A 27614-nucleotide genomic window follows, 5' to 3' on the forward strand; every position below is an offset into this window, starting at 1 on the left:
CACTTTAGAAGTAAAATTATTGCACAGTTTAAAATGCAATAATGTTTAAAAGAGAAACTCATTTTACGATATGTGTGGCTTCGCAATATCACAAGTCCCACCATAGCCTTAAAACCTTTATTTTAAATCTGTATATGGTCCACTAACTGCAGCCAGTGTACCTGGAGACGGAGAAGGTAGTCCACTGTACAGATGATGACATTGATGGTAGTTGTGCTGCCTGTTTGAGTCCGCAAGTAGTTCTGAAAATCTGCATTAAAATAGACATTTTGAATAAGAAGATATGTGCTTCACGAGTGTCTCAATTTATTGTTACTCTCATTTGACACATGAGTAATTCCCACCATTATTGTGACCTTCACAAAGCAACTGCAGGAAACGGAAGAGGTCACAGGTGAACTCATCATCTGACATCACTTTCTCATCTAAAAAGATGAGACAACTGAATGAATCAAAGAGATACATTCGAGCTAAATCAGATTACACGTAACGGTAAAAAAGTCTAACAACTTATCTTAGTATAAGAAATGTGAGGATAATAACTAAAATTCATTACTGAACTTACCATCATGAATACAAGGATTTTAGTATCAGGCACCTCAATAACCACCTCTGACTGAGTGCTGCTCGTTTCAATAAAATTAAGGATGACTTTTTCAAATTCAACCCCATTTCCTAAAAAACGTGGGAAGCTTTTTAAAATGTCAGGAAAAAAGACCCTATACTATTTAATTGGTTTATTTTACAAAACATATGAAATGTTGAAACTGAGATTTTTTTTTAAACATAATTTTAAAGAACCTTTCAACCTTTCAACAACCACCAAATAGAAAAACACTGCAAAAGCACACAAAACACAATGGAAATTTAATAAAGCACAGTGGAAGCTAGTACGCTGAGTTCTACACCTCAGCGTACTAGCAGATACACGTGTGGTATCCATTTCAAAATCCTACATCACATTGTTCTCGAGTTATTGGATTCACAAGATTTTCAGAAAACTTGACCTCTGACCTTATTGTCATTGTTTGTCTGTTAGGTAATTGCTTTGGTGTATTGTGAAGGGCAATGGGGATGGCCTTATCAATAGGAAAAGCTGTAAAATAAAAAGTTCTAAATCTACAAACTTCTTCATATTCTTAAAGTTGTCCAGCGGGCGAACTGGAGTCTTTGCTGGGCCAATTCTGGGCCCCAAGCCTTATGTTTGACACGCCTGCCATAACGAAATGTGTGCTTTGCTTGCAAGCCATTGGCTTGTCACCTTCCCACTTCTGTGTATTTTGTGCACTTTTGCAGCTTGTGTGTGTGTGTGTGTGTGTGTTTTAAATTTCCATTGCTTTTATATGCTTTTTCATCGTTTTTCTATTTAATGGTAATTTCTTAAGTTGTAGTGTGTTTGACCTCTCAGAGCCACCATACTTTTGGATGTCATGACTGTAAAAGCTTTGATAGAGTTTAGCAGAAATGTTTGTCACAAGTAACAGATTTTATGTTAACAGTTTGAGTTTGGGAACTGATAACATAAATAATTTTGCATCAGTTCAGGATCTCCTTCGATTGTCTATAAAACTTTTCTTCTTTTTTCATAACATGGTTTCACTGAAGTGCACCCGACTCTAAAACTGAAACTGAAAAGGAACATCTAAAAAACACTGCTGTCTAGTTGGCAGCATTGGCTGCTCCAAATTTGTAAAAAATTTGGAGCAGCCAATGCTAGCTTCTATTTGGCCAAAAATAGCTTCTATTTGGGGGGGGGGGGGGGGGGGGGGGGGGGGTAAACATGGTTGGGTTATAACTAGCATTTGTAGGTTCAGCTCACTGACAACTGTTTTCAGAAATGCTTCTGAGCCCTTGCAGTGACTTTCATTACATAATCACGGCTGCTATTAAAGCAGTGTTGTGTAATCCATTGTCACCCGAGGGACTGAAGATCACGTCCATTCAATCACAGTTTTGACCCTTGTGAACAGTTTTGTGGAGAGTTGTGAGTTTCAGTGCTTTCCCTTGTGTTCTCGGGATGCTTCAAATCTTTGAATAACATTAAGTACTGCGGATGATAAAATCTTTTTCTGATAAAATTCTTTCAGTTTTGAACCATATCTCCATTTTCTTTAAGTTTCTTTAGTGATATCATGCATCTTTTTCAGCTGTTTATTGTTGTATCTCAACTTTTTAATTTATTTACTGCTAAAATAAGATTCACAATGAGGATTTTAAAAAAAGAATACAATTTCTCAGTTCCAAAATTTGATTGCATTCCTTTTGTTTCAGTGTTTAACAATATTATGCACACTGTCCCAATTTTTTTGGAAACGGGGTTTTAATATAAATCAAAGAAATACAAATGACTGCGGTTTGACAAAGTCTGACATACAAGCACATGTCAGGCACCATACACGAGGCATCAGCATCACATGCATACACTAAATTTAAAGAGAAAAAAAAAAAAAAAAAAAACTGAGATAGTAACAAACATTTGGTCACAACATGTATAAACTGAGACAATGATAAAGGACTCTTGTACAGACAGAAACAAAGCAATAAAGTGAAATGTTAGCAGCAGTCAGAGGTGAACCCGCGATATTACTTGATTTATTAATTTTCTCTTTCCTTTTCAATTCCCCGTTCACCGCTGGCTACATGGAACAAGCACACAAATGCAGAATCATGCAGCATATACAAGCTTTTAACGTAAATGTCAGAGAGGTTGGGGTTTTGTCCAACAAAAGGCTGAAGGGAATCCAGTGCATGATAGAGTACATCCGAGAAACCACACATTTCTTGTCACATGAAACTTAATTTGGAGGAGATATGTATTTGGATGTGCCACATTTATTCCATAATTTATTCATAATAATGCAAATTGAAAAAAATAACAATCGAGGAGACTTTAGTTCAATATAGTTTCGCTTATAACATCTTTTGTGGCCATGTTTCAAGATAGGAATAGCCTCTTTATAAGTCATGTGATTAAGAAATGTGCAAGAAGGTATTAGGGTTGAGAAATGCGGAGCTCTATCACTATTCATGACAAATATCGTTCATGAAGGTTTCATTCCCCGTTTGAATAGTCGTTCATGGGCAGAAAAGACCGGATTCCATTCAAGGCTTTTTGGAATGAACAAGACACGTGAAGAAGGGTGCGAGCTGTGAGCATGAAAGATGGAGAGGCATCCAATCCTCTCTTCAATGTTAGAAAGAGAAATGAGGGAGCAAAAAAAGGACAGGGGAGTGAAAGAGGAGCAGCAGTAGGACAGAGAGGCAGATGGACAGAAACATGATTTACCCCGATCTAGGTTCAAGTCTGAGGGCCATGAAAGGAGGGACAAGGGAGAAGTGGCAGTGATCGTGGGGAAGGGAGAGAGGATCAGTGTGTTGACAACAGAAGAGGACTAAGAGATGAGGAGGGGGAGATTAACAACATTCCATGGCAAATTCATTCAGCTAGAACTTTAAATTAACCTCCAGAATTAGATGACTAAAGTAGGTGAAGCCCAATAGACAAACTACTAAACATACAGAGGAAAACATTTGAACTAATTTAAGTTAAATCATGAATATGTAATTCTTTAACAGTTATCAAAGGGTTAATAATACTTTATGTTAGGGAACTAATCACTCAATAAATGAAAATTTGTACAGTAATGGCACAGATGGATTTAAACAAAGATGAATTAATAGATGCTTAAAATGTCTTAAATCTGGTCATTCATGTGATAAAATTAACAATGGCATGAATTGGTACTCACTTATTCTTCAGTTGAATTACAGAAAGTGATTTCTCTTGACCTTTCAAAACTCCTTTGAGTCTTTTTTACTTTGCTATTGTGGTTTACACAGGAAAAGAGTCTAAAGTATATGCATTTAATTCCTCCAGTGTCTTTTTACTACTCAAAGCGTATATTACTGTGTAATGCGATAGTATAACAGCAGTATTAACACCAACACCATAATCTGCATTTATAAATGATTCTGATCATCGACTATATAACAGCAGCTGCAGTGTAACAGCTTTTCTGCTGTATCTTCAATGTGAAAAGGTGATGCTTAAGAAAAACAGCATGAAGACTTACTGGTGCCTTCCTCTGAAACCATGCCCAGCCCCTCTGCCTTGTTCTGCCTCTCAAAGGCATTTAGATCCAGGACACTGCACAGAATATAAAGCTTTTTTCCCCCTGTTTACTATTAAAAATTACAAACCACATTTACACTTTTGTTGAGTATTTGAAAACTGACCAGCAAGTCTGCATCAATGCCTGGACACTCAAAAAGAAGCCCACATCCTTCTTGTCCTTTAAGTACTCCAGCATTTTCTGTCAACAAATAAGGGTAATTCAATAAAGGGTCTTCTTTAGAGGTAGAAGTTTATAATTACATGTGTTTATATTAAAAAGGCATACTCGCTGAACCTCACTGTTCCCACCGTTAAGGATAGAAATACCCAGCTTGAGGGTTGTAGACACCATTGGGCCCGTTTCACCTGCAGGAAACAGGAAGCCATGAACACAATGCGGGTAAACAAAGTTGACCAAAGATAAGGATAAAAGAATACCTTTGCAGGCACTGATCATTTGCAGGACCATTTCTGCAGCGCCACGATTATGCAGTCTAGACTGCTGGTACAAGAGTCTTTGTTTCTCCATTTCTTTTTCCTGCGGTCAACACAAACATTATGAGGATTTGCTCCCATTATATGTCACAGAGAGAAGGTAAAACGATAGGATGGACTATAGAATAAAATTACAAATATATATACAGTGCTGAACAAATGTCTTATACCCAATGTAGGATTTATGCCACAGCTGCTCTAACTCAACAGTATTATTAATTACCAAAATATTTTTATGTTTCTATAATGGTTAATCCACCAGTATGCACAAGCTCTTAAACTGAAATTACATTTTTAATACAAAATTATAATTATTGTTGTTTTCAATCGACTTTTTTTTAAATGCATGTTTTTAGAGAAAAGCAGAAAGAATAGTAAATTGTTATTAGCATTTTTATTTATCTTTTTTTACTAAGATGCCAAATTGTTATATTGCAGTATTGAAAAGAAACACTCGTTTTACTGATTGACTGTCATTGTGATTAATATCTGACAGTTCAGTTTGTTTTTTGATTAATAAATGTCCACATAATATTTAGTTTTAAACAATTTTTTGACAGATTTTTAAAATATTTGTGTTATCTTTTTTGTGTGACAGGTGCTAATAAATTTGTTAAGTGCTGTATATATTTGCTAAAAGTCATAAAACACTGGTTCATCAAAAAAAAAAAGTCCATTCTATCAATTAAGATTTACAATTTAATTTCACATTCACTTGCCTTTCACACAAATCCCTACCGCTTTAAATCATCATCACCAATCAGTTTAACAGTTGTTTTCACTCTGTGTTTGTAGAAAAATTAATTAAAATTAATTATTAATGTCCTTTCATGGATTTTACAATAATTTTATCAAGATTCAGATTTTCAGTGTCAATTCAAAACCTGACTCTTGCACACATTCTCTCAATTCATTAGTCACAGGGTTGTTACACTACTTCTTCACGTTTGCTGGCTGGAGCAAGCGTTAGACTACAGGAAACAGTTCCACTGGCTTAGCATTTCAGCCATGTAGATACCCAAAGTTTCTTAAATGCAGCGGTCCTGCAAAGAAGATACTTTGGATCAAAGCCTTTATATCCTGTGTATCAGAGATATTTCTTTGGCTTTCCATAGCAGTCTCTGCTTACTTTGAGAAATGACTTCAAATATTAATGCAAAATAAACATAACATTTTTCTTCAGCCCTTTTTCTTCTTCTTCTCTCTTTTCTTCTTTAAATCTAAATAGCTTTCAATATTCATTTTTATTCATAACACTGAGCCAATTGCATATTAAATGCCATTTATGGAAAAGAAAAAGAGCAAATGAATATCTCTGAATCCAGAAGGCAAATTGACATTACTCTATCTATCAGCCACGTTATATATCAACTTGTATCATAGTGACCCTAAAACAACAACAACCACTGCTCCCAAACCCCCCTCCCTCCCTCCCTACTCCCAACCACCCTCCCCACTCCCAACCACCCTCCCCGCCACCCACGTATGCCTAGCCGAGCTCTACCCGCTATGTGTCGTGCAGTTGGACCTCAAACTTACCCTGCAGTCCCTGACTCTCTAGTGAAGCCTGACTGTGACTTGTGCACTATGTGAATTAAACTTTAAAGCTACTCCTATGTGTACGTAGATACAGCTTTTAGTGTTGTATATTCTACACTGGCTTTCACTGTAGTCTGTCAGTATGCTATGTGAGTGGGGGAAGGGAACATTGAACACAAGCATTCAGTTAGCAAAGACTGGTATTATGAAGCTGAGACCAATTAGATGGAACAATGAGGAAAGAGAGACAGAGAGAAACAAAACAGACAGCTATATAAACTGGGAGGAATGACAGTGTTATAAAATGAGTATATGTTTTTTTAATAGCCATTGGAATTTAAGTGGACTTTAACAGGATATCCAATGTAATTTTAGGTCCAGTTTCTGCATGTCTGACTCCCCAGTTTCATATAACACCTCACAAATGTTTTGGAAGGCATTTTTGAATATTATATAAAATATTTTAGTAGTTTAAAGCAATGATACATAATGATGAAGCACAACATCAATGAGCAAACAAACACAGCTCACTGGAAGTATGTAATGGTTCAGTGGCAGTTTCTTCTAAGAGCACACTCAGCACTGGGGTATACAATGAACTACTGTGTCTGAGACGCTGTGCACAACTGGACGCAATGAATGTAGTAAAGCCTGCACAGAGCAGCTGCTACTGCCTGTCAATGTTTTAAAAAAAATCCCAGCTAGCCTACTCTAATACTGTAGCCTTTATAGAGTACCAGTACCAGTACTTGATCTAAAATAGGAGGAATTGTTCATCAACCTGAGCTGATAATGATTTAAAAATAGATTAATTAACATCATGATTGTTAATTTCAGTTACAGTTATTATTATTGTTGATGTTAATTTTACATTTATTAAATCTAATTAGATCCAATCCAGGCGCAATAAATAGTAAATGGTGCATGAAAGTGACTGTAGTTGAGTTGTTTTAAGTTGAAGCATAATAACATTTTGTTGCTGATGAATTTAGGGAGTATACAGTAATTTACACAATTAACGCATACCTGGATTGGAGCTTTGAGTTTCTAAGTAAAGAAACTCAGAATGAATGAAGCTTAGCATACAAACAAAAGAAACAGCAGAGACAGAACATAAAGAAGCAACAAGACGATACAAGAGAGAGACACAGAGACAGAGAAATGTGGTTGTGAATAAATGCTCCAATGATGAGGTCACTCAATGCGTCGAGAGCTACCGCTCCAATGTGTTCCTGGTCCCCAGCCCCTGGCCGCCCATTACCAGTTCTGACTGTCGCACCTCAAAGGACATCTCATCCTCAGCATTTTCCCCCATTTCCTCTCCACCTTCTTCTTCCTCACCAATATGACAACTCTAAATACACAAAGAGGGGAGAATAAACATGAGTGTTTCAAAGTACACAATGCTGTAGTTCTTTGCAAACTTCAGCGCACTTCAACACCTTCTGCGATGACTTACCTTTGCCATAATGTCAGCATATGCCATATAAAGATGATCAGTATCCAGTTTACTGAAATGACAGAAGTGCAGATCACAAATTAGAAATAACATGCTGATTTTTTTCCCCACAGGTGCAGCACGTCTCTGCAGTTCACTGCTGTTGTATCAGTGAGCATCTAACCTCTTCTCTGTAAGAGCAGTACGACTAAAATGGAGAATTAGCTGGTGAAGGGGATCTGGCTTTGTTTCCTTCTCCTCTTCCTCATCTCCCTCCTCTTGCTCCATTGCTTTCTGGGATGTTCAATAAAACAAAAGTGTGAGTAACGCTAAAAGGAAAACATCTGTAGATGAAACTACATATGGCACTCACAGATAAGTCGTCTATCATTCTGTCTTCAAATGAGAAGCCTTCAGGATGAAGCCAGTTGCGCCTATATCCCTCAAGGAACATGTTTGAAGCTCTGTGCCTGAAAACCAAAAACCAAAACAAAATAGACTACATATAGTGCCTTGTGGTTGCATGCCTTCTCCAATCACTCAGATTTAGACCTGGGTCTTTTCAGATTCACAAACATAGAGACGACTTGGATGGACTTAAAATGGATATTTATTGTATTTATACTTAGCTTTTTTTTACATACATGGCTCCATAGCAGTTGATTTTTTACCTTGGAATGTTATATAGTGGTGTCATCCTAAAGCAAGCGACCACAGCTCTGCGTCGTTGCTTGGACAACAGTTTGTGCCACACCATCTTCTTGGATTTAAACGGATGCTCCGTCTATCAGAAAAGACATGCACTTGTAAAGTGATCAAAAAATTTCTAATGGTATCTGACACTTCCAATTGATTTATATTAACAATATACTTTTTACTTTTTTCCATAACATAGAAATTTCTAAGGTATCTAACCTTATTCTAAGTCTGACAGAATCTCTTCTAAATTCTGACCAATGCTGCAGGGCAGGAATATACAACTCATTTCACATTGTGGACCGCATGCATCCCACTTTGATTTTAATTGGGCCAGACTGGTGATAATCCCTTTTATCTCAGAACTTTAACTTCGTATTTAATCTCTGCAATATTTCAACAGAAGAAAATGAAAGAAATGTGTTAGCACAACTCGTTGGGCTTAAGTTGTAAGTAAATAAAAGTCTGACACCTCTGGCCTAGACTGACCTGTAATTACAAAAGTTTTTTTTTTAAGAAAATGTCCCATTTTATTTATTAAACTTACTGTGGATGTATTTTAAAAACTGTAATTCCTATAGCAGATAATGAAAAAACTGGAACTTTTCTGTCATTTAACTGTTCATCTATTACTTCCTTATATTGGTGTAGTTTGTAGTCTTTGCCAGACCGGTTATGTCTGACACCCCCGCTACAGGAGGAGTAGCAATTCTTTTTACTTATGAAAGGATGGATGGAAACCCGCAATGCCATGCCATAAGCTTACCAGTATTTCACCCACATAAGCTAAAAACTACTGAGACTAGTAACACCTAAAATTGTTTCAAGCCTTATGCTTTCTTTTCTGTTAGGACATGCTGCCTCTGTTATCCCTGTATTCATATCTATGTAGTACATGCTGTGTAGACATCTTTGTTGTATGTATTTTTGAATATCTATATTTGAGACATAGTGTACCTGCTGCACTATAAATTACCAACACTCACCACTTCAAGGTGGTAGAGGACCGCAGAAACCTCCTGCACTCTCTTAACAACTTTCGGTGGGGCATCTGCATCTTCAGCCTTCCCTGCCATCTCCTTGTACAGCGCCATCTGCCAGCGCATGGATGGGTTGTCCACCTTTTCACAACATATGGATACAGAGTTTTCTGAAATATCTTGAGACTGATTATCTTTAGTTACAAATCTCATCCCTGCAGCTATTTTACTACCGGTTCTTTAAGTATACCTTGCCCTGTAGATGCAGGTTATTCTGCAGGAACTCTCTTACTTCTTCATCTGTGTCTCTCTGTAAAGTAAAAAATTTTAGCGATTGTTTTCCTCCGTGTATATCATAATACAAATCATACTTCAGAAGTTTACTAGAACCAAGTTCAAAGTGAGAAAAAAACTACCAAAGAGTATCGGATCTTGGCCAAGTTGATAAGCTCCTGATCAGCAGGAGAGCACATGTTTAGGCCTATGGGGAGCATCTTTTTCAAGGCAGCCACAATAAGTGAGGTCTGGACTGAGTAACGATCTCCCCGTTTCTTCTTCTTGGTACGCTCAGTATCTGAGCCTCCACCCTGTGAAAAGGACGATAAGGCAGAGAGCATAAACAATATCTAATAACGTGCCAGCAGTACAACAGCTCAGACAAGGACTGATAAGTTTGAATATTTATGTCCTGTTAGGATTGACACTAACTTAACAAACTGATTTAAAATACTGTCTTGAAAAATTACAAAGTATTTTGAATATAAGGCTGAATAAAAATATATAAAACGATTGTGATGATACAGCCAGTATTCTTTACAATTGTGATGTGACTGTATTAATGCTAAATACTGAAAGTCATTCAACATTAGCACCAGCTGAGCAATATACAGTGCTGGAAATGTTTTTATTATGCACAGTAGGTCTCTCTAAGTAGAAACACACTACTACATCTACTAATAATATAACTTATAAACATGTCAACAATTGGCACTAAAAAGACAAGTGGCCATATTTAAAGGTCAGAATCCGGTTGTTCCCCAACTATAGAGTTATTTTTTCTCTGAGCCCAGACTGGTAAGTAGAGGAGAGAGTGAAAATGTATAAGAAAGTGGGAGTATTGCTGCTTTTTTGAAGGGGAGGCTGAAAGGAAATTGGTCTTAGAATAAAGTCAGTCAGTCATATTGCACTAACAACGTGCAAGAGAAAATATTTCATTCAAGTCACAATCCATTCAAAATTCCGTGAAAAGGACAGCTAAACAAAACAAATTCACTTTATACTGTAATTGTAAATGAAATTTTCTAGGAACTGTAGCCCTTGGTGAAAACTCAAAATATTAGATGATGTTAAAGAACAAGATCCTCAGAGTTAGACTTATTAGTAGCATGCAGTTAAAATCACACAGCTACAATTAAACAAACTAAAGGAAATGTCTCTTCCCTGTATTTGAGTTCATGCCCTGCTTCTGTGAGAGTTCAGTCCTTCTGTTAGCTGCTCTTTCTAGAGTCCTCCAAAATGTGCAAATGGATGCTAAGTATATAAATACCTTTCATAATATTAATGTTTACTCTATTACATATTTGCTCTAAGAATTCTACTTTACAGGGTATTTCTTTTTGAACCACAAAACTGAACTGTGTAGATGATTCATATTGATCCTACCCATATTATAGAATCTGTTTCTAGGAAGACCGCCATCATTGTGCTGGTGATTATTTATGTAAACCCTTATCTTGCCTTGTGAAAATAAACGATTGATTCAAAAGACTTGAGCCATCCTTCATTTCTTTCTATTTTACTTTCAAGATGACAGACTTTCTTGTAATTTATTGTAAGTGGTCTGGAATAATAATTCTCTAATAATCATCTGAGGGTCGTACAATTTTTTGGGGGGGCAGTGGGTGCTTTTTCACTTATTTTCAGAAAAACTGGTAGGCCTAAAAAAAACTATCTACTGTATAATAACACTATGTAAATGTCATGTCCTTAAGAAATAGGAAAACATTCAGCAAAGAGCTGACACAGGACCTGAGAGATGCCTTTTATCCTTCAGTTAATCAATCTATTGTATGTAGATGCATATGGAGGTCAGGAGAGAGGCACAACAGGGCCCAGATCTCAACATTATTGAAGCAATGTGGGATCATCTTGACAGAGAATGGAACAAAGAGGCAGCCAACATCCAAACAAGAGCTTTGAATGTCCTTCAAGAAGCCTGGAGAACTATTCCTGAAGACTAATTAAATAAATGACAAAATGTTTGCCTAAGAGAGTTCAGGCTGTGTTGAAGAATAAAGGTGGTCATGTCAAATATGGATTTTCAAGCTTGTTAGAATTGCACACTTTTTTTGCCCTATAAACTGTATTTCCATGTTTACACATATATTAATCACCTATTTTCCTAGCAAAATACATAGAACTGAGGGGTGGCTCAGGACTTTTGCACAGTACTATACATAAAAGCTTAAATCTTTTTATTAAAGGGGTTTTGCTGAGGCATCACGGTTAGACATTAAAGTGGTCCCAGATTTTTTTCTTTTTTAATGAAATAAAAAACCTCTAAGTGTAAGGTGTATGTTTGTTATGGTGAAGTAGTTTAGAGGATGCAAAGTGTTTTGGGGAATATTTTAGGAAATAAGTGTGAATTAATATGTTGGTTAGGTTCATGGTACTTTGAGCACTTTTAAAAAGAGAACCTAACAAATGTTTCAGTAAATCTGCTTCAGTAACATTTAGCGTCAAGCTGTGTGTTAGTGTGGGTACTAGGGAGCATAAAAAAACTAAAACAATGATGTACCATGGCATTTTAAGGGAGGAGATAAGAAAGAGCACAGAGAAGACTAACACCATCCCCTAGTGGACAAAATGCTACATTACAAATACCTACAGCTAAACCATCTTCCATGAAGAGAAACAAAAGGCATACTAGAAGACTCCAACTCAGCTATGATCAAAAAAGAGCAAACTCAGTGACAGCATGATGGCACTGTGCTCCCACTTCCACTTTGATATTTGTGTAAAGCCCAGTGCCATGAGCCGAACTGTACAGCTGAGTACTTTCATCAAACGCCTCCAGACTCCCCCCCACACACACTGGCAGGACTGGGGAAAGCCCGCAGGTGGGGCCTGCCCATTAGTCCAGTGATCCTTTATGAGAACTATATGAGTATCTTTTCCCAGCTTCCATTATGAACAATTCTGCACTAGAGTCTATGAAGAGATACAATATAAATGAATGATTTTGTGTAAGATATTGTACATTGTACTGACATTGTGTCAGTGTAGACTTAAATCTCAATATAATAAAGTTAATGCCAGTGTAAGTGTATCCAAACCAATCAATAATGAAATATATGGCTAAGACCTTGACTTTTAATTAATATAAATGACCAGATATGTGTAGTAATAAATTCACACCAGAGTTTTGCTTCATCGCTAAGAGGCTGCAAATCAAGACTTTGCAGAAACAACTACACATAGAGGCCCTTGTCAGTGGCAGTGAATTAATTCCACATCTCGCTGATTAAAATCTGCAGGATTTTTTTGTGTGTTTCTGTGTACACAAGTTACGTGTGTTCACATGTGTTTGTGGATATGTAGTGAGTGTACTTGTGTGGATCAGATGTGCCAGTGTGCTGGGGAGGTTGATGAAAAGCTCCCCCAAAGTGAGGTGCCATGCGGTCAGCACAGCGGTCGTGCAAAAACAAAGTCTAACCTCTGTGTCCCCGCCCTGGAAACCCAGCCGCAACACAAAAGAAGAGAACAATGGACAGCCAAAGAGAGAATATCATTAACACAACTGCGAGCCTTCGCAAAGATCTGAATTAAAAATCAAATCTCAAAGAGGTTACAGCAGCTTTCACTATCTTTAAATAAGACCAAAAAACAAAAAATGGTGCGTAAGTGTGTTTTTGTATTAGGCTGCTTCCCCGGCTTTCAATTTTTTTTTCCCCTAAAGCTATTACCATTATGCTAAGAATAACAAAATGCTTATTAAATGACCAATTATAAGTGGCTGAAACTGGTTGGTAATGTCATGAAATCTTCAAATTATACCATAAAATATGGCCACGAGGGAAGGAAGACATACAGTTGTTAAACAATATGTCCTAAAGTTGCCTGATTTGACATGTGGTCTACACTAGCATGTGCTGCCTTTCACTAACTCACCTTGCTCATTTTACTCTTGCTGTCAGCGGTGAGGAATGACATGTTATTGATCTCATTCATCACCACAAAGTTTTGTTCCTCTCGCTTGAAGTTCTGCAGGAGAGAAACAGAAGCATAATTATTGGATGGATCAAGTTTTTATAAACGCTTGCAAACAAAAAGGCCAAGTGAACATACTCACATGAGATTTGGACCAGAAAATAAAGACCTCTCCAACCATTCGGAAGAGCTCTTCTGCATCTGGGTCAGGACATGTCAGCCACCTCGCTCTGTAGCAGAATAAATTATTATAAGGCTAAACTCTCTTTATCACAAGTTTTGATAATTAACAATATATAAAAAGATTTATATATTGCAATTTTGTCAATATGAGGCAGGATTCATAGCTTGGTGACTGTAACATTATTCTACCTGTTATTGTCCACATAGCGAATAAGTAGAGGGTAAAGGGCATACAAGTCTCTACAGAGGACAGCAAACTCATCACGTATAGTGCCATCTTCCTCATCTCCCTCTGATTTTCCCTCCATCCTTAAATGGTCCTCCTCAGCCACCACCTTTGATGTGCGTTTTTTTAGTTTCTCCATTGTTGGGATGAAGTGAGACTTGAGCATTTCTGGCTTTGCTCTGCTAACAATGGGCTGTGAAAACACTAGTGGAGAAAAGAACTGGTTTTAACTTCCTTGCAGAGGAAACCAAAAAAACACTGGTATGTGAGCAGAGTTTAAAACAGCTCCCACCAGCCAATCTCTTCATCCAGGAGGCTTCATCTATTCCCAGGTTGTTCACTACAATTTTCATGATGCTTCCTAGCAGCTGATTAAGTTGTTCTGACGTGACCTCGGTGCACAGTCGGCCCTCCATCTCAGGAAAATGTTCAAGTCCTCTCTCCCACCAGCGAATGAGGTAGTTACAAAGCATGGGTAAAGTAATTTCAATCACATGAGGCATCTCAGTGTAACGAGCCCCCGACTCTGCCAAGTCCCCAATCTCCTTCAGCAGAGTATCCAGCTCTGGGATGTCTGGACATAATTCCTGGACCTCATTGGGAAGGCCCAAGACTTTAATCCAGAAGAGAAATATTGAAAGATAATTCAAAAACAAGACTTTGCTAGATTTAAAAAAAAGTGTGACAACAGTATTGCACTCACTGGCTCTCTCTCTGGGAGTCTTTGTGGTGTACACAGAGAAAGCATTAAATTCATTTAGATGGGGTTCTAAGTAGGCCACCGGCATAGCTGCTGCAAGGTGTGCCAAACACTCTCCAAGAGCTGGCCTCTGCCTGTAAAGGTAAAAGGATGAGTGCAGCAAATGCTCCAAAATGATCAGTAGTAAATTACTTTACATCTTAAAAAATATGGAGTCACCTCTCAACATGTAGATTTTTCACTGTCCCCAGGGAGTAGATGCTGCACATGATCCGATAGCATGACATCTGCAGATCATCCACTGTATGCAAAAACACAGAGAGACCGAGAGTGTCAGAATTATTAATGAATAACAACGAGGCTACAAAACACATGTTGAGTCTGAATGTTCTCCCTTGGCCTGCGTGAGTTCTGTCTTAACTTCCTATCACTATCCAATAAAGAGTTTAAAGTGGCTGTAGGTGAGTAGTTGTCTGTCTTTCTTTAGTAGTCCTGTGATAGACTGGCAACCTGTCCAGTGTCATTTGAATTGTTCACTGGAATTGGATAAGTGGTTAAAAGAACAGATGGATGGAATATAAAGCATGAATAAGCACTCACAGATGACATCATCTCCAAATTGGTGCTGAGCAATGTGATCAAACAGGGAGGTAAGTACTGGGAGCAGTGCAATGGTGGTGTAGTTGATGTTCTGAGAGACGCCTTTCACTTGCTGGAAAAAAGAGAAGCAGCATATGATTATGGACTTGGATATATGAGTTCTAATTTGTGAATGCCCATATTAAACATCATGTACCTGATTGCCTTTCGAAACTTTGCCCAATTTGAGATTTTCAACCATCTTCTCAATATCATCAGCAGCACTCTCAAAGAACGATCGTAGCCCTGCTTTAACAATCTCAGGTCCTGACTTCATTACTGTCCTAATGAGGCAAACACAAAAGGAAAAACATGAAAAATAACTATAATACAGTTTTATAGTGTTATTAAAAAAACAAACAAACCTTGCATCCAGTGATCGAGCCAGAATGTGAAGACAGTTAACAATTGCTGGGGCATCCGTTCCTGCAAATATAGAAATAAATCCACATCATCAGCTACTGTATATCCATAAAAACATGGAGCAATGGCATTTAGGCTAACCCGGGTGACAGAATGGTGCATTGCAGCTCACAAAATACAGAAACACACATAAACAGAGAAGAGAGAGAAAAGATTCAGAAAGAGTGGTGCTGCAAGTTTGCCATCTTACCAAAGAGAGAAACTCTGTGCCTCACCAAAGCAGACATTTTACAGAAGATACTACAAAGTGAAAGAAAGGAAAAGGAAGAAAAAGAAAACTCAAGAAGAAATCAAAAGCTCATAAAAGGAGAAACATAATATTTGAATAAAAGATATACAAATATATATATTTCTGTGTCATATTTATAAAACAGAGACATCACCTTGCAATCATCTCCTTCTCCTTATTGGAAGAATGCCCGCCACTACCCAGGACTTTTGCAGGTGTAGACAAAAAGTAGAGGCAGTGATTTTTGAAATACTGGTTTATTAGAGGCATCAAGATCTGAGAGAGAGAATTCAGAGGGTTTTCCACATTTAGTACAGAAATAACAAGTACAAGTATTTTACATTTTACATTCACACAATAGTCTCACCTTGGCAAAGAATTTGATTTCCTGCTCATGGGGAGACTTTTCCACTCGTCCGCTGCTAACCACAGCCTCTGTAAAACAGATTGCAATATACAGTACAATAGCACGGACACAGTGGCAAAAATTGAATGTACACCACACTATTTTTCATCTTTGCCCCACAATACCAAGATGTGCGATGAACTCCTGTGCGATTTCCATCCATTTCAGCAGCTTCTGAAGGAAACCATACGCAAACCTCTTTTCAATGGATGATATGTCCGACTCCATGTCTTTAAGGCCTCTAAAGTCGGGGAGAGTTTATATCTCAAAAATTGATATATGATAACAATGAAAGACTTCCTGTTCAGAATTTGTGCCATAATGAAACACTATTTAAGGAGGCCGCAATAATGCCATGTCCATACTGGTTTCTTATAGTGAAAGAATTAATGCTCATAATGCTCATGCTCTTGGTCGTACATCATAATACAATCAGGCTGTTATGCATCAGCTTATTTCAGTCAAGATGAAGCCTGTATATAATGTTTGTTTTATGTTGAAAAGACAGAAGATCACAGTCAGTGGTTAAACTTTTTCTGGTATGCCAAAGGATGCTCATGTGCCCTATCGATTATTTTTATCAATCTACACCAAAAAAACCCACAAAGTTGAATTTTAGCAACAGCAATAGCAAACTCTTTGCTATTGCATGTAATACCATACAAATCAATGCATTTTTAGGAACTACTGATTCAAAAAGTCTTTTGAGTAGCTTGGATAAATTTCTCCTTATTTTGAACCAAGGTTCAATGTTGTCCATTCTCAACTATTTTATTATTACCTTGTGACAGCGTATCCATTAAGCTGCAAGAACTTCAGCAGCTCGTATGCCTTCTCTCTGTCTCGTGCCTTTTCTTTAGCTGTCAGGGTATCGTAGGGCACGAGCAGAGGATGTGTTCCACCTCCTGCACAAACAAAAGCACACCCAGAACTATTTGGAAAAGACAAATCTTTCCTTCTCTATATTCCACCCTCAAAAGAACTAAAATCACCTTTTGCTTGCAGCTCCAACTTTTTCTTTCTTCCCCAGGTGTTATGGTAATTTTCTGCCAGTTGTTCTGCCATTGACTATAAGCAGATATAAATATTAGTAAGATGCTAAGATTGCAAAATAGAAGGATGCAACATTTTAAACCCATACCTGCAAATCTCTCGAAAGAGCCATATGGGAGATATCAATGGGCTGTGGACTATAGCCATGGCTTGGATCATAAGTTGCCTAGAACAGAAAGATTGTTATGCACTCTACTGTACAACAAGCAACATTATTATTAAGTATTAATGCAGTCAGTCAAGGGCTCTAAACAACTGTATACCTGTGCAGTCTGTGAGATTTTTCGTGATGTTGCTTTCTTCTTCTCTGACTCTTCCTCCTCTCTAGCTTTCTCAATGTTCCATTCCCATGCAATCATGGCTTTGATTGACTCTTTAATTGGCCATCGGTAGATCTCTTTGTCCTTTGAGAAAAGCCAGTGTGAGCAGAAACAAATACACACACTACATCAAGATTCAAGATGATCACTGCATGTCTGTGAACGTACCTTCTCTGAGAATGTCTTGTACGGTCTAAGCATGGGGTGGGTTTTTGCATTTTCATCCAGTGCCTCACCGTATGACCAGTTATTCTGAATCTGAAACATACATGGCCATATACAGCATGAATTACAGCTGTCAGTCATGCTTACTAGGATCCCTTTGTATTTCTTTAGAGTTATATATACTGGTGAATGTATAGCTGCATCAAATTAACCTAATGTGTTGGTCCAGATTTAGTTAAAGACTTATAAACAAAACTTTACCTTTTCAAAGGCCCATTTGTCATGAGTGTATTCAGCATATCTGTTAATAAAGGGATCCAATCTCTCAGGGATGATAGTGCTATGGTTGGAAGAAGCATCAGAGTAACATTAGCTTTAACTACGAAAAACAGAGAGATGATTAATTTCTAGCAAAGTAAAAAGCCCCTCACTTTGTTGTATCCACAGGTTTAGGATCAAAGTTTCCCTCTGCATCTACTGATGCCTTTTTCTCTGTCTTGGAGGAGTAGCTGGCATCTACATAGTCAGGAGGAATGGCTCCAGCAATGGCGCAGATGCATGGCATTGAAATTTTGAAAATTTCAGCATCAAATTTCTGGAACCACAATAAAAAAATATTACAATATCCATCCATCCATCCATGCATCCATCCATCCAGGATTTAGGGCAGCTGGAGCCCATCCCAGCTGTCATTTAATAAGCCAACTAATAAACTGAAAAAGCAAAATAATTTGCAGGAGTTACCTTGTGAGCTAGAGATTCAAAGATCCCCCAAAACAGTTTGCGTGTAAGATGCAGCTCCTCTTCTGATGCAACTCCAAAATTAGCCCAACCATTAGGGAGGCAATAATATTTCCAACAACGCTCATAGTGATTGGTTAAAAGCTGCAGAGCGCAACATAACAAAAGTGAAACAGCTAAACTAAAAGAAAAATATTCTGTTAATAGTGAAAACATTTTACAGGGTCCTCATACCTTTAGAGGCATTTTGGCATACTCATTGAGAATGGGCACATCAAATACCAGCCGCCTTAGCAGATGCTGAAGCATAGATGGACGTAGATGCCTGAAGAAAAAATACATTAACACCTAATCCAAACCTGACAGTATTAAATGACATGTAAGGCATCCTATCATGTTAAACTCACTTGCACAGAGCCATGAGGCACTCTTCAATAATATCTCTTTGGGCTTTTGTGAAGGCTCGTCCACGAGACAGCCTGTAGATTGTGTGCAACATGGAGTCAATCATTATGGCTCGATGATCACTGCCAGCAAAGAGCGGGGCACACTTGGTGATGAGTGGCAACACAGCTGAGCAGAGGTAGCGGTTCAAAGCCAAAGCCATCTCAGTGGTGCTAAAAGCAACCTGTTGACAAGAAATCTTAGCAGTTATCTTAGTCTGTATAAGCTTTCCATTGTTCCCAGAGAAGCAAACAAAAACAGTGTGAACTGTTTGAGCCTTACCGTATCCAGGGAGGAAGCAGCTCTCATGTCAGGCAAAAATCCCACCTCCAGCACATGGAGAAGGAAATCTTGGTTGTCAATACCATAAACTCTGTCCAAGAACAGCACCATGGGAGCCTTGTGATCTGGCACAAAGCTAGCAGACATCTTTGGTTCAATAACGCTGTTGTCTAAGCACAACATGAAGAAAACATTTGGGGAAAGTAATTAAAATGACTGAAAACCCAGAGAGAAAGGATCTATTAGCACACAGCTGTGTACAATGTAGGACAACCCGTAAAACCAGTAATGGTTTTACTGGTTGTCCATTATTGGGATAATTTGTTGACTGACTGAATACATAACTAATTTATTATGAATTTTCACCTTTTCCAAAAGCTGGAATCTGAAGAGGAAGACTGATGACTCCCACCAGATCTTCTATAGGGACCAGAGACCTCAGAATGGCCCTGATCCTGAGAGCCTCACCTTTACCAGCCTGGATCAACTGTAGAGACAAACACACTATAAACTTTTTTTTTCTATAAAACTAAAACATTTGGATAAGTTTAGCATGGCAGCTTACATGCATCTCTGGAGCACATCTTCCCAGCAGGTCAATAAGAGCAGAGTAAAAAGACATAATGGCATTTCCCAGGTGAACCCTGTTCTCCTCGTGCTGTTCCTCTCCTCCAAACCTGTCGGTAAAAAACATGTCTCTATCTTTCTGCAACACTAGAGCGGATAATAAAATCCTTCCAATGAAGCCAAAAAGCTCTTACATGGGAAAGCGTCTATCTTTCTTAACACTAGGGCCATCCCTTGCAGGGTCCTCTGATATTTTGATTGCCTCCTCAATTGCAGCCAGGAGTCCATTGCCACCCTCCCCTCTCAAGGCTGGACCAAAGCACTCAGGCCTACGGATGAGGAGGCGCACCACCACATTTGCATTCTCCTCTACACTTTCTCCTACAAGAAATAGAGACCATAGTTCTTATAGGTTATTGATAAGATCGAGAATCAGAAATAATGAGGAAATTAAAATGAAATGTTACAATGAAATGTTGAAAAAAAAAATCTGACCATTGACAAAAACAGCAAAACGAAGAAAGTCAAGATATTTCTCTCCACCACAAGGATTCCAGCCGATGTCAGGATATCCTTTAGCCAGTAGCATTGGACAGCTCTGAAGTCCACATCCGGCTAAATACTTCACTACCTGGAAAGATTATGAGTGTATTCAAGTCAGGTTAAAAAGCTATAGAATTTTGAACAGATAAACTTTGTTTTACCATTTCAAGATCCTGCTCTTGAAGAGCTAATGCCAGCTCGTTATTGTCAATACAAGACGCTGCAGCCACATCCAAGGGGGTGGAGCCACGCATTCCTAAAGTATACAACAAACGCAGTGGCCAGGTTTATCACAGTCCATGTATGAGAAAGAAATCATCGAGACTAACATTGGATTTCAGCAAAGACAATCACCAAGGCCAATGCCACTGTTCTGGAGAAGGTAGCTGAGATGGTCAAACATGGAACGCTGATTTTGACGACTGATGCGACAGAAGTAGCAGAGGAAACGGCAGCAGTTTGTCACCACCCGAGGAAATCTGATCTCCTGTAGGAATAAAGCAACAGAAGAAGTAAGTTAAATAAAGCAGTAGATTTTATTTATTTTATACATTTGTCTTTCCACAAGAAGATGTTTACAATGATGATGAATGACTTAAAAAACATACTTTTGAGTCCCCACCGCCAAGTACATTGACCATGACCTCCATGACAGTTTCATGCATGCCCAGAGCTCGCATCAAGTTGGGGTGCTGATAGAAAACTTTGTTACTCATGATGTTCCTAAGAAAGACCAATTAAATTTAGCTTGTATCACACAAACCTATCAATCATTTATTTTAATGCAAGATACTGAGAAATGAGAATGAAAATTTAAATGTCATCAAACCCAATGCTTTGAATTATAAGTCTCTCCTCTTCTGGACCCATCTGGACAATAAGCAGTGAGCGGATCTGGCCCAAGCACTCCAAGAGGTCCATGGTGTCCTGAATGGAAACTGCATTGATGGTGTAGGCCTTAGGAAGGGCACGCATGAGCTCACCGAGTCCATCATACTGCCTGTGAAGGAGGCTGAACATCATACGCACGAGCTCAGGGTTCTGGATAAATGACTCCTGCGCCCAGTGGATCATAGTATGTGAAATCAACTCCTGCAATGTGCCTGGTGCAAAAAGACAGAAGGTTAAGTAAGAATGAGAATGGTCTTGTATTAAAGTGGCCCTAGTTAGATTTAATTTTGGAAGACAATACTATATATACAATAAAACTCCTGGGAAAAACTGCTTTAATAAAATACATTACTGACAAATGACAGACCACAAATCCACAAATTGGTTATCCTTATTTGCAATAATCATCATTTTTGCATTAAAATATGTTGAATTTGGTAATAAATACCAAATTGCTTGTTAAAAGCAAAAAAGGCTTACTTGGTTTTTTGTCTTCTTGTGGCTCAGACTCCACCTCCTCCTTCTTCTCACGAAACTTTTTCACCCTTTCCAGCAATCGAAGGAGCCGTCCACGGACAGAATTATCCACTTCTTCCTCTTGTTCCTCCTCTTCAATGTGAACACCTGAGATCAATGTTTTAAGTAAGTCAATGTAACGGTAGCGACAATTTTTCAATGCACACTTGATGCAGGAAGTGAAAACTGACCACAGTGTGTCAGCAAAGCATTGTGAAAGGCGACCAGAGATTCGCGGACTTCATCAGGAATTGGGGACTCTTCATCCTCAACAGAGTTCTTGAAGTTCATGAGCATGTTGACCTACAGTGAGGTTAGAAACAGGCAAGTATGATCATTTTTTTTACTTTAAGGGATGTTTCATGGTAGTACATGAGTAGCTAAGTCCATTTTATATCAGGCACAATTATTTTTCCACTTTTCTGTTGAAATAAAACACAGACAAAGAAAAATGTGTAGAAATGTCAGTTTTTAAAAAATATTTTTAGAATTTATTTATACAGTTTAACAGTTAACAAATGTACTCTGTTTTCTTCGTACTTGCTCCTGTGGTGGGGAACGAAATTCACGGGTCTTGCGAGCAGTCTCAGCAGCACTCATGGTGAAGGCCTGCATGAGTTCATTGTAGCGCTGCCTCTGGTTGGACTGTATCTGGTTGACAAACTGGTCGGAAAATGCAATGATGGCCTCCACTCTATGACGTAGCTCACAGTCACAGAAATACTGCAGCAGAGTGCACATCTAAAGGACAAAAGCAAAGTGAATCAGCATTAATAAAGTTAGATATCAAGCATTCGGAAAGAGAGTTCCTCTGAATACACAAACTGTCATACCTGTAGTTTCACAGACTCTGGTAGCTTCATCTGGAAAAGTCCTTGCTCTAGATGTTCTTCTTTTCCCTCCCCGCCCGTCTCTAAAGGTTTCACCTCTTTCTCTGTTTCCTCAGCTCCTTTCTCACCATTTACTGGGTCTGTCTCAACCACTGTTTCCTCATGTTGCACAATAGATTCACCCTCCTCTATTGCTTCTTCTTCCTCCAGTTCTTCCTCCTCTTCTTCATAACCCAACCCATCATCCTCAAATTCCTCTTCTTCTTCCCCCAGGGCTTCCTGCTCCCCTTCTTTAATCGCTGCTACTTTGGGAAGGTCTTCTTGCACCTTGGCATCCCCCTCACCAGGCTCCTCCGCTTGCTTGCCTCTAAAGACTGTGGGCTCAATCATCTTTAGGATGTGTGTGACATCTTCATCATCAAACACACCCATTATGAGAAGGGTACTGATGAGCTTTAGGATTGGAACAAAATGAAACTCAACACTGCCTCCCACAGGATCTCTCATGGCTTGACCTCCATCCTGCACTGCCTCAGTCAGCATGTTTAGAGCTTTGGTCTTTAGCACCTAAAATACAATATGTTGATTAAATGTAAGGTATAATGTATATAATATACAGTACAACGCATGTAAAAATGTGATTATTAGTAAACTCAGAGTTGCCATTAAGTGCAAAGACACCTCAGTCTTACCAGTAAGGGAATGACTGGACTAAGTGTGTAAATATCTTGATCTGTTCCCACAAACCCGACAGAAGAGAAATGAAGTTTTGGACGCAGACATGTAGTTAGGCCGACGCCAGGTAAAGCATGAGACTTGTCGGAGTACAGAGTGATACTACGTGTTTCTTCTGTCATTGGAACTATGAATTCCTTGTTGGTCCCCAGACGATTCCTTTTAGCTGACTCCAGGTGCATGCTGATGAGCAGGTCATAAAAGCCACTCCTCATTGGTCCAGGTAGGTAGGTGTTCTCTATGGCGTAAAAGAGCTGCGATTCATCTACGTGGCTGCACAAAGCATGTGCCACACGGTTGTTTCCCAGTGCACAAACTGAGCTGTATAGCTTCAGAGTATGGTAGTGGAACTTCAGCAAATCCATCCGTTCAGACAGCTCCAAGATGTCAATACATCTATTTAAAGTAAAGAGATTTGCTGAAAAAAAACACATCTTAGCATCTTCTAAGAATAAGAGATGAATACAGCAGAGATGCTGACCTGTTTTCCTCGGGGATGTGAAGGGCCATCATAGTGAGTGGCTCCGTACACTCCACCATCCAGCCTAGTCTCTCACTAACACGTCCCATCTCTGGAGCTAGGAAGTTGTTGGGCATTCGGCTCCAGATAACTGGAGTTAACATCTGGACATCCAGTCTAGGAGGACACTGGGGGACTGGATTTTTGCGTTCACTCCGAAACATCGCGGCTGAGATCGGCATGATGTTCTAGCAAGACAAATTAGGCATTAAGAAGAAAGGCTGTTACACAACACAGCCGATAACTGGAAACTGTATTTCCTATTTTGAAAGTTGATTAAATGCAGCAATTCTTTGCGACTGACCTTGAGCTTGCCTAAATCAAACTGAACCATATTCTGACTGGAAGGCAGAACAAAGACAGCCGGAAACAATTTTGTGGTTGGCTCCACCTGAAGGAAGATAATTTAACACAAATAAAGAATTTAACCAGGAATAGAATAGAATAGCTCATTATTGTCATTGTCCATGTACAATGAAATTGTGGGTGCTCCATGTCTATATGAATAGTAAGACAGCAGGAATAAACAACAATATATACAAGCAAGAGGAAGGCATAATATCAGACTGAAAATTATCTAACCTGATAAAATGTATTGATCTCTTTTCCATTTCCAGTGAAAGTCATTAGTCCAGTGTCCAAATCAATGAGACAGCCAATCACAAAATCCTCCTGACTGACTCGGGTCTGCTGGGAGCTACTGAACTCCCCTCCCCATACAATATAGCAATTGCTGCGTTTGATACTGTAAAAACAAAGAAGAACCAAGAAACCAGTTGTGTATGTTTATCATATTCAATTGGAAACACAGGCTTTTTTGGGGGGGTGGGGGGGTCTTTCCATAAGTAACATACCTGTCATGAATGTTGCCTTTGTCATCACCTACAGTGACAGTTACATTTCTGACTTTGCTGATATCGAAATGAGGGTCGTACTGGTGATAGTCAGGTGTTATCCAGCCAACCCACACGCCACTTAGCTCCTGTCCAGCAAACACTCGTACTGAGTAATAGTACTGTTGAACAAAGGAGAAAAAGAAGCACACAAAAATTATTTAATGTGAAAATCACTGATCATTGCTGTTAAAAAAGGCAGTTTTCTTATATAGTTTGTTAATGATTACAAACTGGCAGTAGCGCCATAAATGGCAAGTTTAGGCATGAACTTTATATGTTTATGAATATAATAACTACATAAGTTCAGACATACTGTAGTGGTATTGAGGATGATGTCCATGTCATCCCTGTCATCTGGTACTACATCTTCCACTAAGCGGGGCATGGTGGGTACAACAGGGGTTGGAGTTATTAACGCTGCCTTTTTAGCCTTGAAAAGGAAACTGCAAAGAACAACAGTAATTACACTACTGCTCACAAACACAGTACTCCATCGATAGATTTGACACATCCACTTCTAAAGTGGTGCTATGTGATTCCATACCCTTTCTTTTTGCTTTTCTCAGTGGAGGCATCCTTCTCGTTTTCTCCATTTTTGATAGCAGGCGTCTCTTTAGGAACTGAGGTTTCCTTCTTCTCTTCCTCCTGCTCCTTGCGAGTAGCAGACTTTTTGAGTATTTCAAAATCAGAGCCTGGGTCCACCTCCAACACTTCATCCTCAGGGATGGTCAAAGTGCGAGTAAGAAGAGTGGTCCCTGCTGGGATTTTAAAAGTCTCATGAAACTCAACTGGCATGCTGAGTCTGAAGAAGAGCAGATCTGTGTTGGCATTCTGAGATCCAAATGTCTTGTGGGTCGCTTTAATACAAGGGGGGGTATCAACTGTCCCATCAACGCGTGACACCTAGTGCACAGACAAACAGGTCTTGACTGTGATCTTGAAATTACGTATTCAGCGTGGAAACAAATCATTGTAACAGGTGATGTACAGTACCTCAATGTGAGGATGATCAGCTGGGACAGGAATAAACTGGGGAAGGCTCTTGCTGAACCACATGGTAATGTCTCTTTTCATGTTGATAGCAAATGGTTCAAACCCTTCCTGTAGGCCACAGATGGTAAAGTATCGAAGACTGCTGACGTTCTGACCCAGGTTGATCCTGCCAACCTGAGACAGGCCCAGACTGCACACAGGTATGAAGCCTGGAGGTGTTGGAAACATGCATGAACACACACATGAAACATGGAATACACATGCAAAGGTACTCACTTTTTATTGTACCTACCTTCTCCTATCTCAATATCCTTAAAAGCCATCTCTGAGCCTGAATCACTGATCAGCATTTCTCCATTGAGTGTGAACATGATGTTCATCTCAGTGAGGTCAATCATACAACCCACCACATCACCAGATTGCCACTGACGGCCAAATGGCTCATTTCCTATGTGCCAGCGTTGGGCCTAAAAACATTATAACTTTGTAGTTTAATACCAGACAGATGTAGGCACCCATCATAGTGTAGAAACTATGGTCTCCCACCTTAAAGCCATTGAAGACATACGCCAACTCATCTGCACCAAGTTCAGTGTCTGCACGAACATTGGGCCTGGACCAGCCCACTCTCATCTCTCCAACTGTCACAGCTTCAAACTCAAAGTACCACTTCCCCTGTGTAACAGCGTAAGATTTCTCTGCTCTGAACACTCTGATTTTATCTCCACGGGAGCTGCCTGGTCCATGTCCACCTATAAAAGCACAAACCCACTAATGAACACTTCAACAATTAAAAACCTTGTACATTTCTTTAATAAAGGATCTTCCAAGATGACATTAAAAACATGATTTACTGCTTTTAAATGGTGGAAACTTACTGCTCTCCTGATCAGGTGGTTCTATGTTGTAACCGTAACCAATCAGAGTGCGAACAGCAGCACAAACCGTGTCTCTGTTGGTCTTTTTTGTCTTTTCATCCAGGAGGTTATAAGGAACCAGACGAGGATTGCGCTTGTTCATAATGTCCTTTACAAAAAAATAATACCAAACATTAAAATATAATCACACACATTTCAATTATTTTTATTATTATTACTAGTAAATCCCTGTGTTACACGTGGGAGAAGGGGGGCATTCTAGCATGCATATGCTATGACTATTATAGTACGATGATATGGAACATTATATTGTGACACATCTAGCCTTTTATTTGGAGTCAGTTAGGAGAATTGTTGCAACTTATCTCTCAAGTGCACAAATATAAATGATTTTGGAATTTCTATAAAATATTTGAAAATAGATGCCACAGACATGTTGGCATCAGGATTGATTTATTCGTCTGGGAGGAGATTGTGAACACACACACATCAGGAGACATATGCTACAACCATACTAGTATGATGATAATGATGATTATCATTTTTGTGACTCCATAGAAAGAATGGTGGTACCTGGACAATACTGTATGTCCATCCCTGGCGGACTCGGTCTCTTGCCCAAACATTGTGTCCATTTTCTGCCAGTCTCTCCACTAGAGTGTTTTGATTAGGAGTCAGCTTGACATGGTTAAGGTCCAAAGGGGCCGGCTTGTATCCGTTACTCTGCATGTACCTAATTAACAATGCTATGTGATCAAAATGGGTCCTGGAGAGCCATATGTTATAAAAATAACTTCACGAGTTAAGGTTATTAATGTTTTTGTAGCTCACGTTTTAGGGAGTTTGGTCCTTTTGAGATTCTCTTCTGCTTTCTCATCTCCCATTCCTACATGACAGCCTAGTGCCAACAGAGTCCTGTGAAATGAATCACACAAAACATTAGAAACACAAACAGATGAAAGC

General features: G+C 38.9%; 1 protein-coding gene across 6 annotated transcripts in view; it reads right to left on the reverse strand.

Annotated features, from left to right (window-relative positions):
- Positions 1 to 27614, reverse strand: part of LOC146509812 (ryanodine receptor 1-like) — a 53113-nt gene that overhangs the window by 14303 nt on the left and 11196 nt on the right. Inside the window, exons 24-88 of one of the 6 annotated variants that reach the window (XM_085174761.1) lie at positions 27483 to 27566; positions 27225 to 27384; positions 26652 to 26799; positions 26320 to 26525; positions 26066 to 26240; positions 25774 to 25982; positions 25325 to 25683; positions 25094 to 25223; positions 24739 to 24899; positions 24467 to 24629; positions 24189 to 24275; positions 23846 to 24072; positions 23322 to 23760; positions 22633 to 23196; positions 22340 to 22540; positions 21991 to 22102; positions 21764 to 21907; positions 21222 to 21495; positions 21001 to 21115; positions 20747 to 20879; positions 20554 to 20648; positions 20345 to 20480; positions 20044 to 20230; positions 19848 to 19959; positions 19649 to 19769; positions 19283 to 19452; positions 18964 to 19184; positions 18791 to 18881; positions 18560 to 18700; positions 18247 to 18410; positions 18077 to 18155; positions 17819 to 17908; positions 17594 to 17734; positions 17419 to 17496; positions 17270 to 17345; positions 17059 to 17182; positions 16403 to 16518; positions 16239 to 16306; positions 16026 to 16147; positions 15833 to 15882; positions 15585 to 15645; positions 15377 to 15503; positions 15181 to 15292; positions 14800 to 14881; positions 14584 to 14714; positions 14173 to 14493; positions 13844 to 14084; positions 13614 to 13701; positions 13433 to 13525; positions 12978 to 12992; positions 9679 to 9849; positions 9513 to 9572; positions 9269 to 9403; positions 8258 to 8370; positions 7960 to 8056; positions 7771 to 7880; positions 7608 to 7659; positions 7410 to 7502; positions 4553 to 4652; positions 4401 to 4480; positions 4237 to 4313; positions 4074 to 4147; positions 3287 to 3304; positions 345 to 425; positions 162 to 250 (exon numbers count right to left, since the gene is read on the reverse strand). In XM_085174761.1, coding sequence (XP_085030887.1) covers positions 162 to 250; positions 345 to 425; positions 3287 to 3304; positions 4074 to 4147; positions 4237 to 4313; positions 4401 to 4480; positions 4553 to 4652; positions 7410 to 7502; positions 7608 to 7659; positions 7771 to 7880; positions 7960 to 8056; positions 8258 to 8370; positions 9269 to 9403; positions 9513 to 9572; positions 9679 to 9849; positions 12978 to 12992; positions 13433 to 13525; positions 13614 to 13701; positions 13844 to 14084; positions 14173 to 14493; positions 14584 to 14714; positions 14800 to 14881; positions 15181 to 15292; positions 15377 to 15503; positions 15585 to 15645; positions 15833 to 15882; positions 16026 to 16147; positions 16239 to 16306; positions 16403 to 16518; positions 17059 to 17182; positions 17270 to 17345; positions 17419 to 17496; positions 17594 to 17734; positions 17819 to 17908; positions 18077 to 18155; positions 18247 to 18410; positions 18560 to 18700; positions 18791 to 18881; positions 18964 to 19184; positions 19283 to 19452; positions 19649 to 19769; positions 19848 to 19959; positions 20044 to 20230; positions 20345 to 20480; positions 20554 to 20648; positions 20747 to 20879; positions 21001 to 21115; positions 21222 to 21495; positions 21764 to 21907; positions 21991 to 22102; positions 22340 to 22540; positions 22633 to 23196; positions 23322 to 23760; positions 23846 to 24072; positions 24189 to 24275; positions 24467 to 24629; positions 24739 to 24899; positions 25094 to 25223; positions 25325 to 25683; positions 25774 to 25982; positions 26066 to 26240; positions 26320 to 26525; positions 26652 to 26799; positions 27225 to 27384; positions 27483 to 27566 — 9094 coding nt within the window. The remainder of the gene's footprint in view (positions 1 to 161; positions 251 to 344; positions 426 to 3286; positions 3305 to 4073; positions 4148 to 4236; positions 4314 to 4400; positions 4481 to 4552; positions 4653 to 7409; positions 7503 to 7607; positions 7660 to 7770; positions 7881 to 7959; positions 8057 to 8257; positions 8371 to 9268; positions 9404 to 9512; positions 9573 to 9678; positions 9850 to 12977; positions 12993 to 13432; positions 13526 to 13613; positions 13702 to 13843; positions 14085 to 14172; positions 14494 to 14583; positions 14715 to 14799; positions 14882 to 15180; positions 15293 to 15376; positions 15504 to 15584; positions 15646 to 15832; positions 15883 to 16025; positions 16148 to 16238; positions 16307 to 16402; positions 16519 to 17058; positions 17183 to 17269; positions 17346 to 17418; positions 17497 to 17593; positions 17735 to 17818; positions 17909 to 18076; positions 18156 to 18246; positions 18411 to 18559; positions 18701 to 18790; positions 18882 to 18963; positions 19185 to 19282; positions 19453 to 19648; positions 19770 to 19847; positions 19960 to 20043; positions 20231 to 20344; positions 20481 to 20553; positions 20649 to 20746; positions 20880 to 21000; positions 21116 to 21221; positions 21496 to 21763; positions 21908 to 21990; positions 22103 to 22339; positions 22541 to 22632; positions 23197 to 23321; positions 23761 to 23845; positions 24073 to 24188; positions 24276 to 24466; positions 24630 to 24738; positions 24900 to 25093; positions 25224 to 25324; positions 25684 to 25773; positions 25983 to 26065; positions 26241 to 26319; positions 26526 to 26651; positions 26800 to 27224; positions 27385 to 27482; positions 27567 to 27614) is intronic. The other 5 variants (XM_085174763.1, XM_085174762.1, XM_085174765.1 and 2 more) reach the window with 5 other exon arrangements.

The sequence above is a fragment of the Neolamprologus multifasciatus genome, chromosome 10 (genome assembly GCF_963576455.1).
Source record: "Neolamprologus multifasciatus chromosome 10, fNeoMul1.2, whole genome shotgun sequence".
NCBI classification, from domain to species: Eukaryota; Metazoa; Chordata; class Actinopteri; order Cichliformes; family Cichlidae; genus Neolamprologus; species Neolamprologus multifasciatus.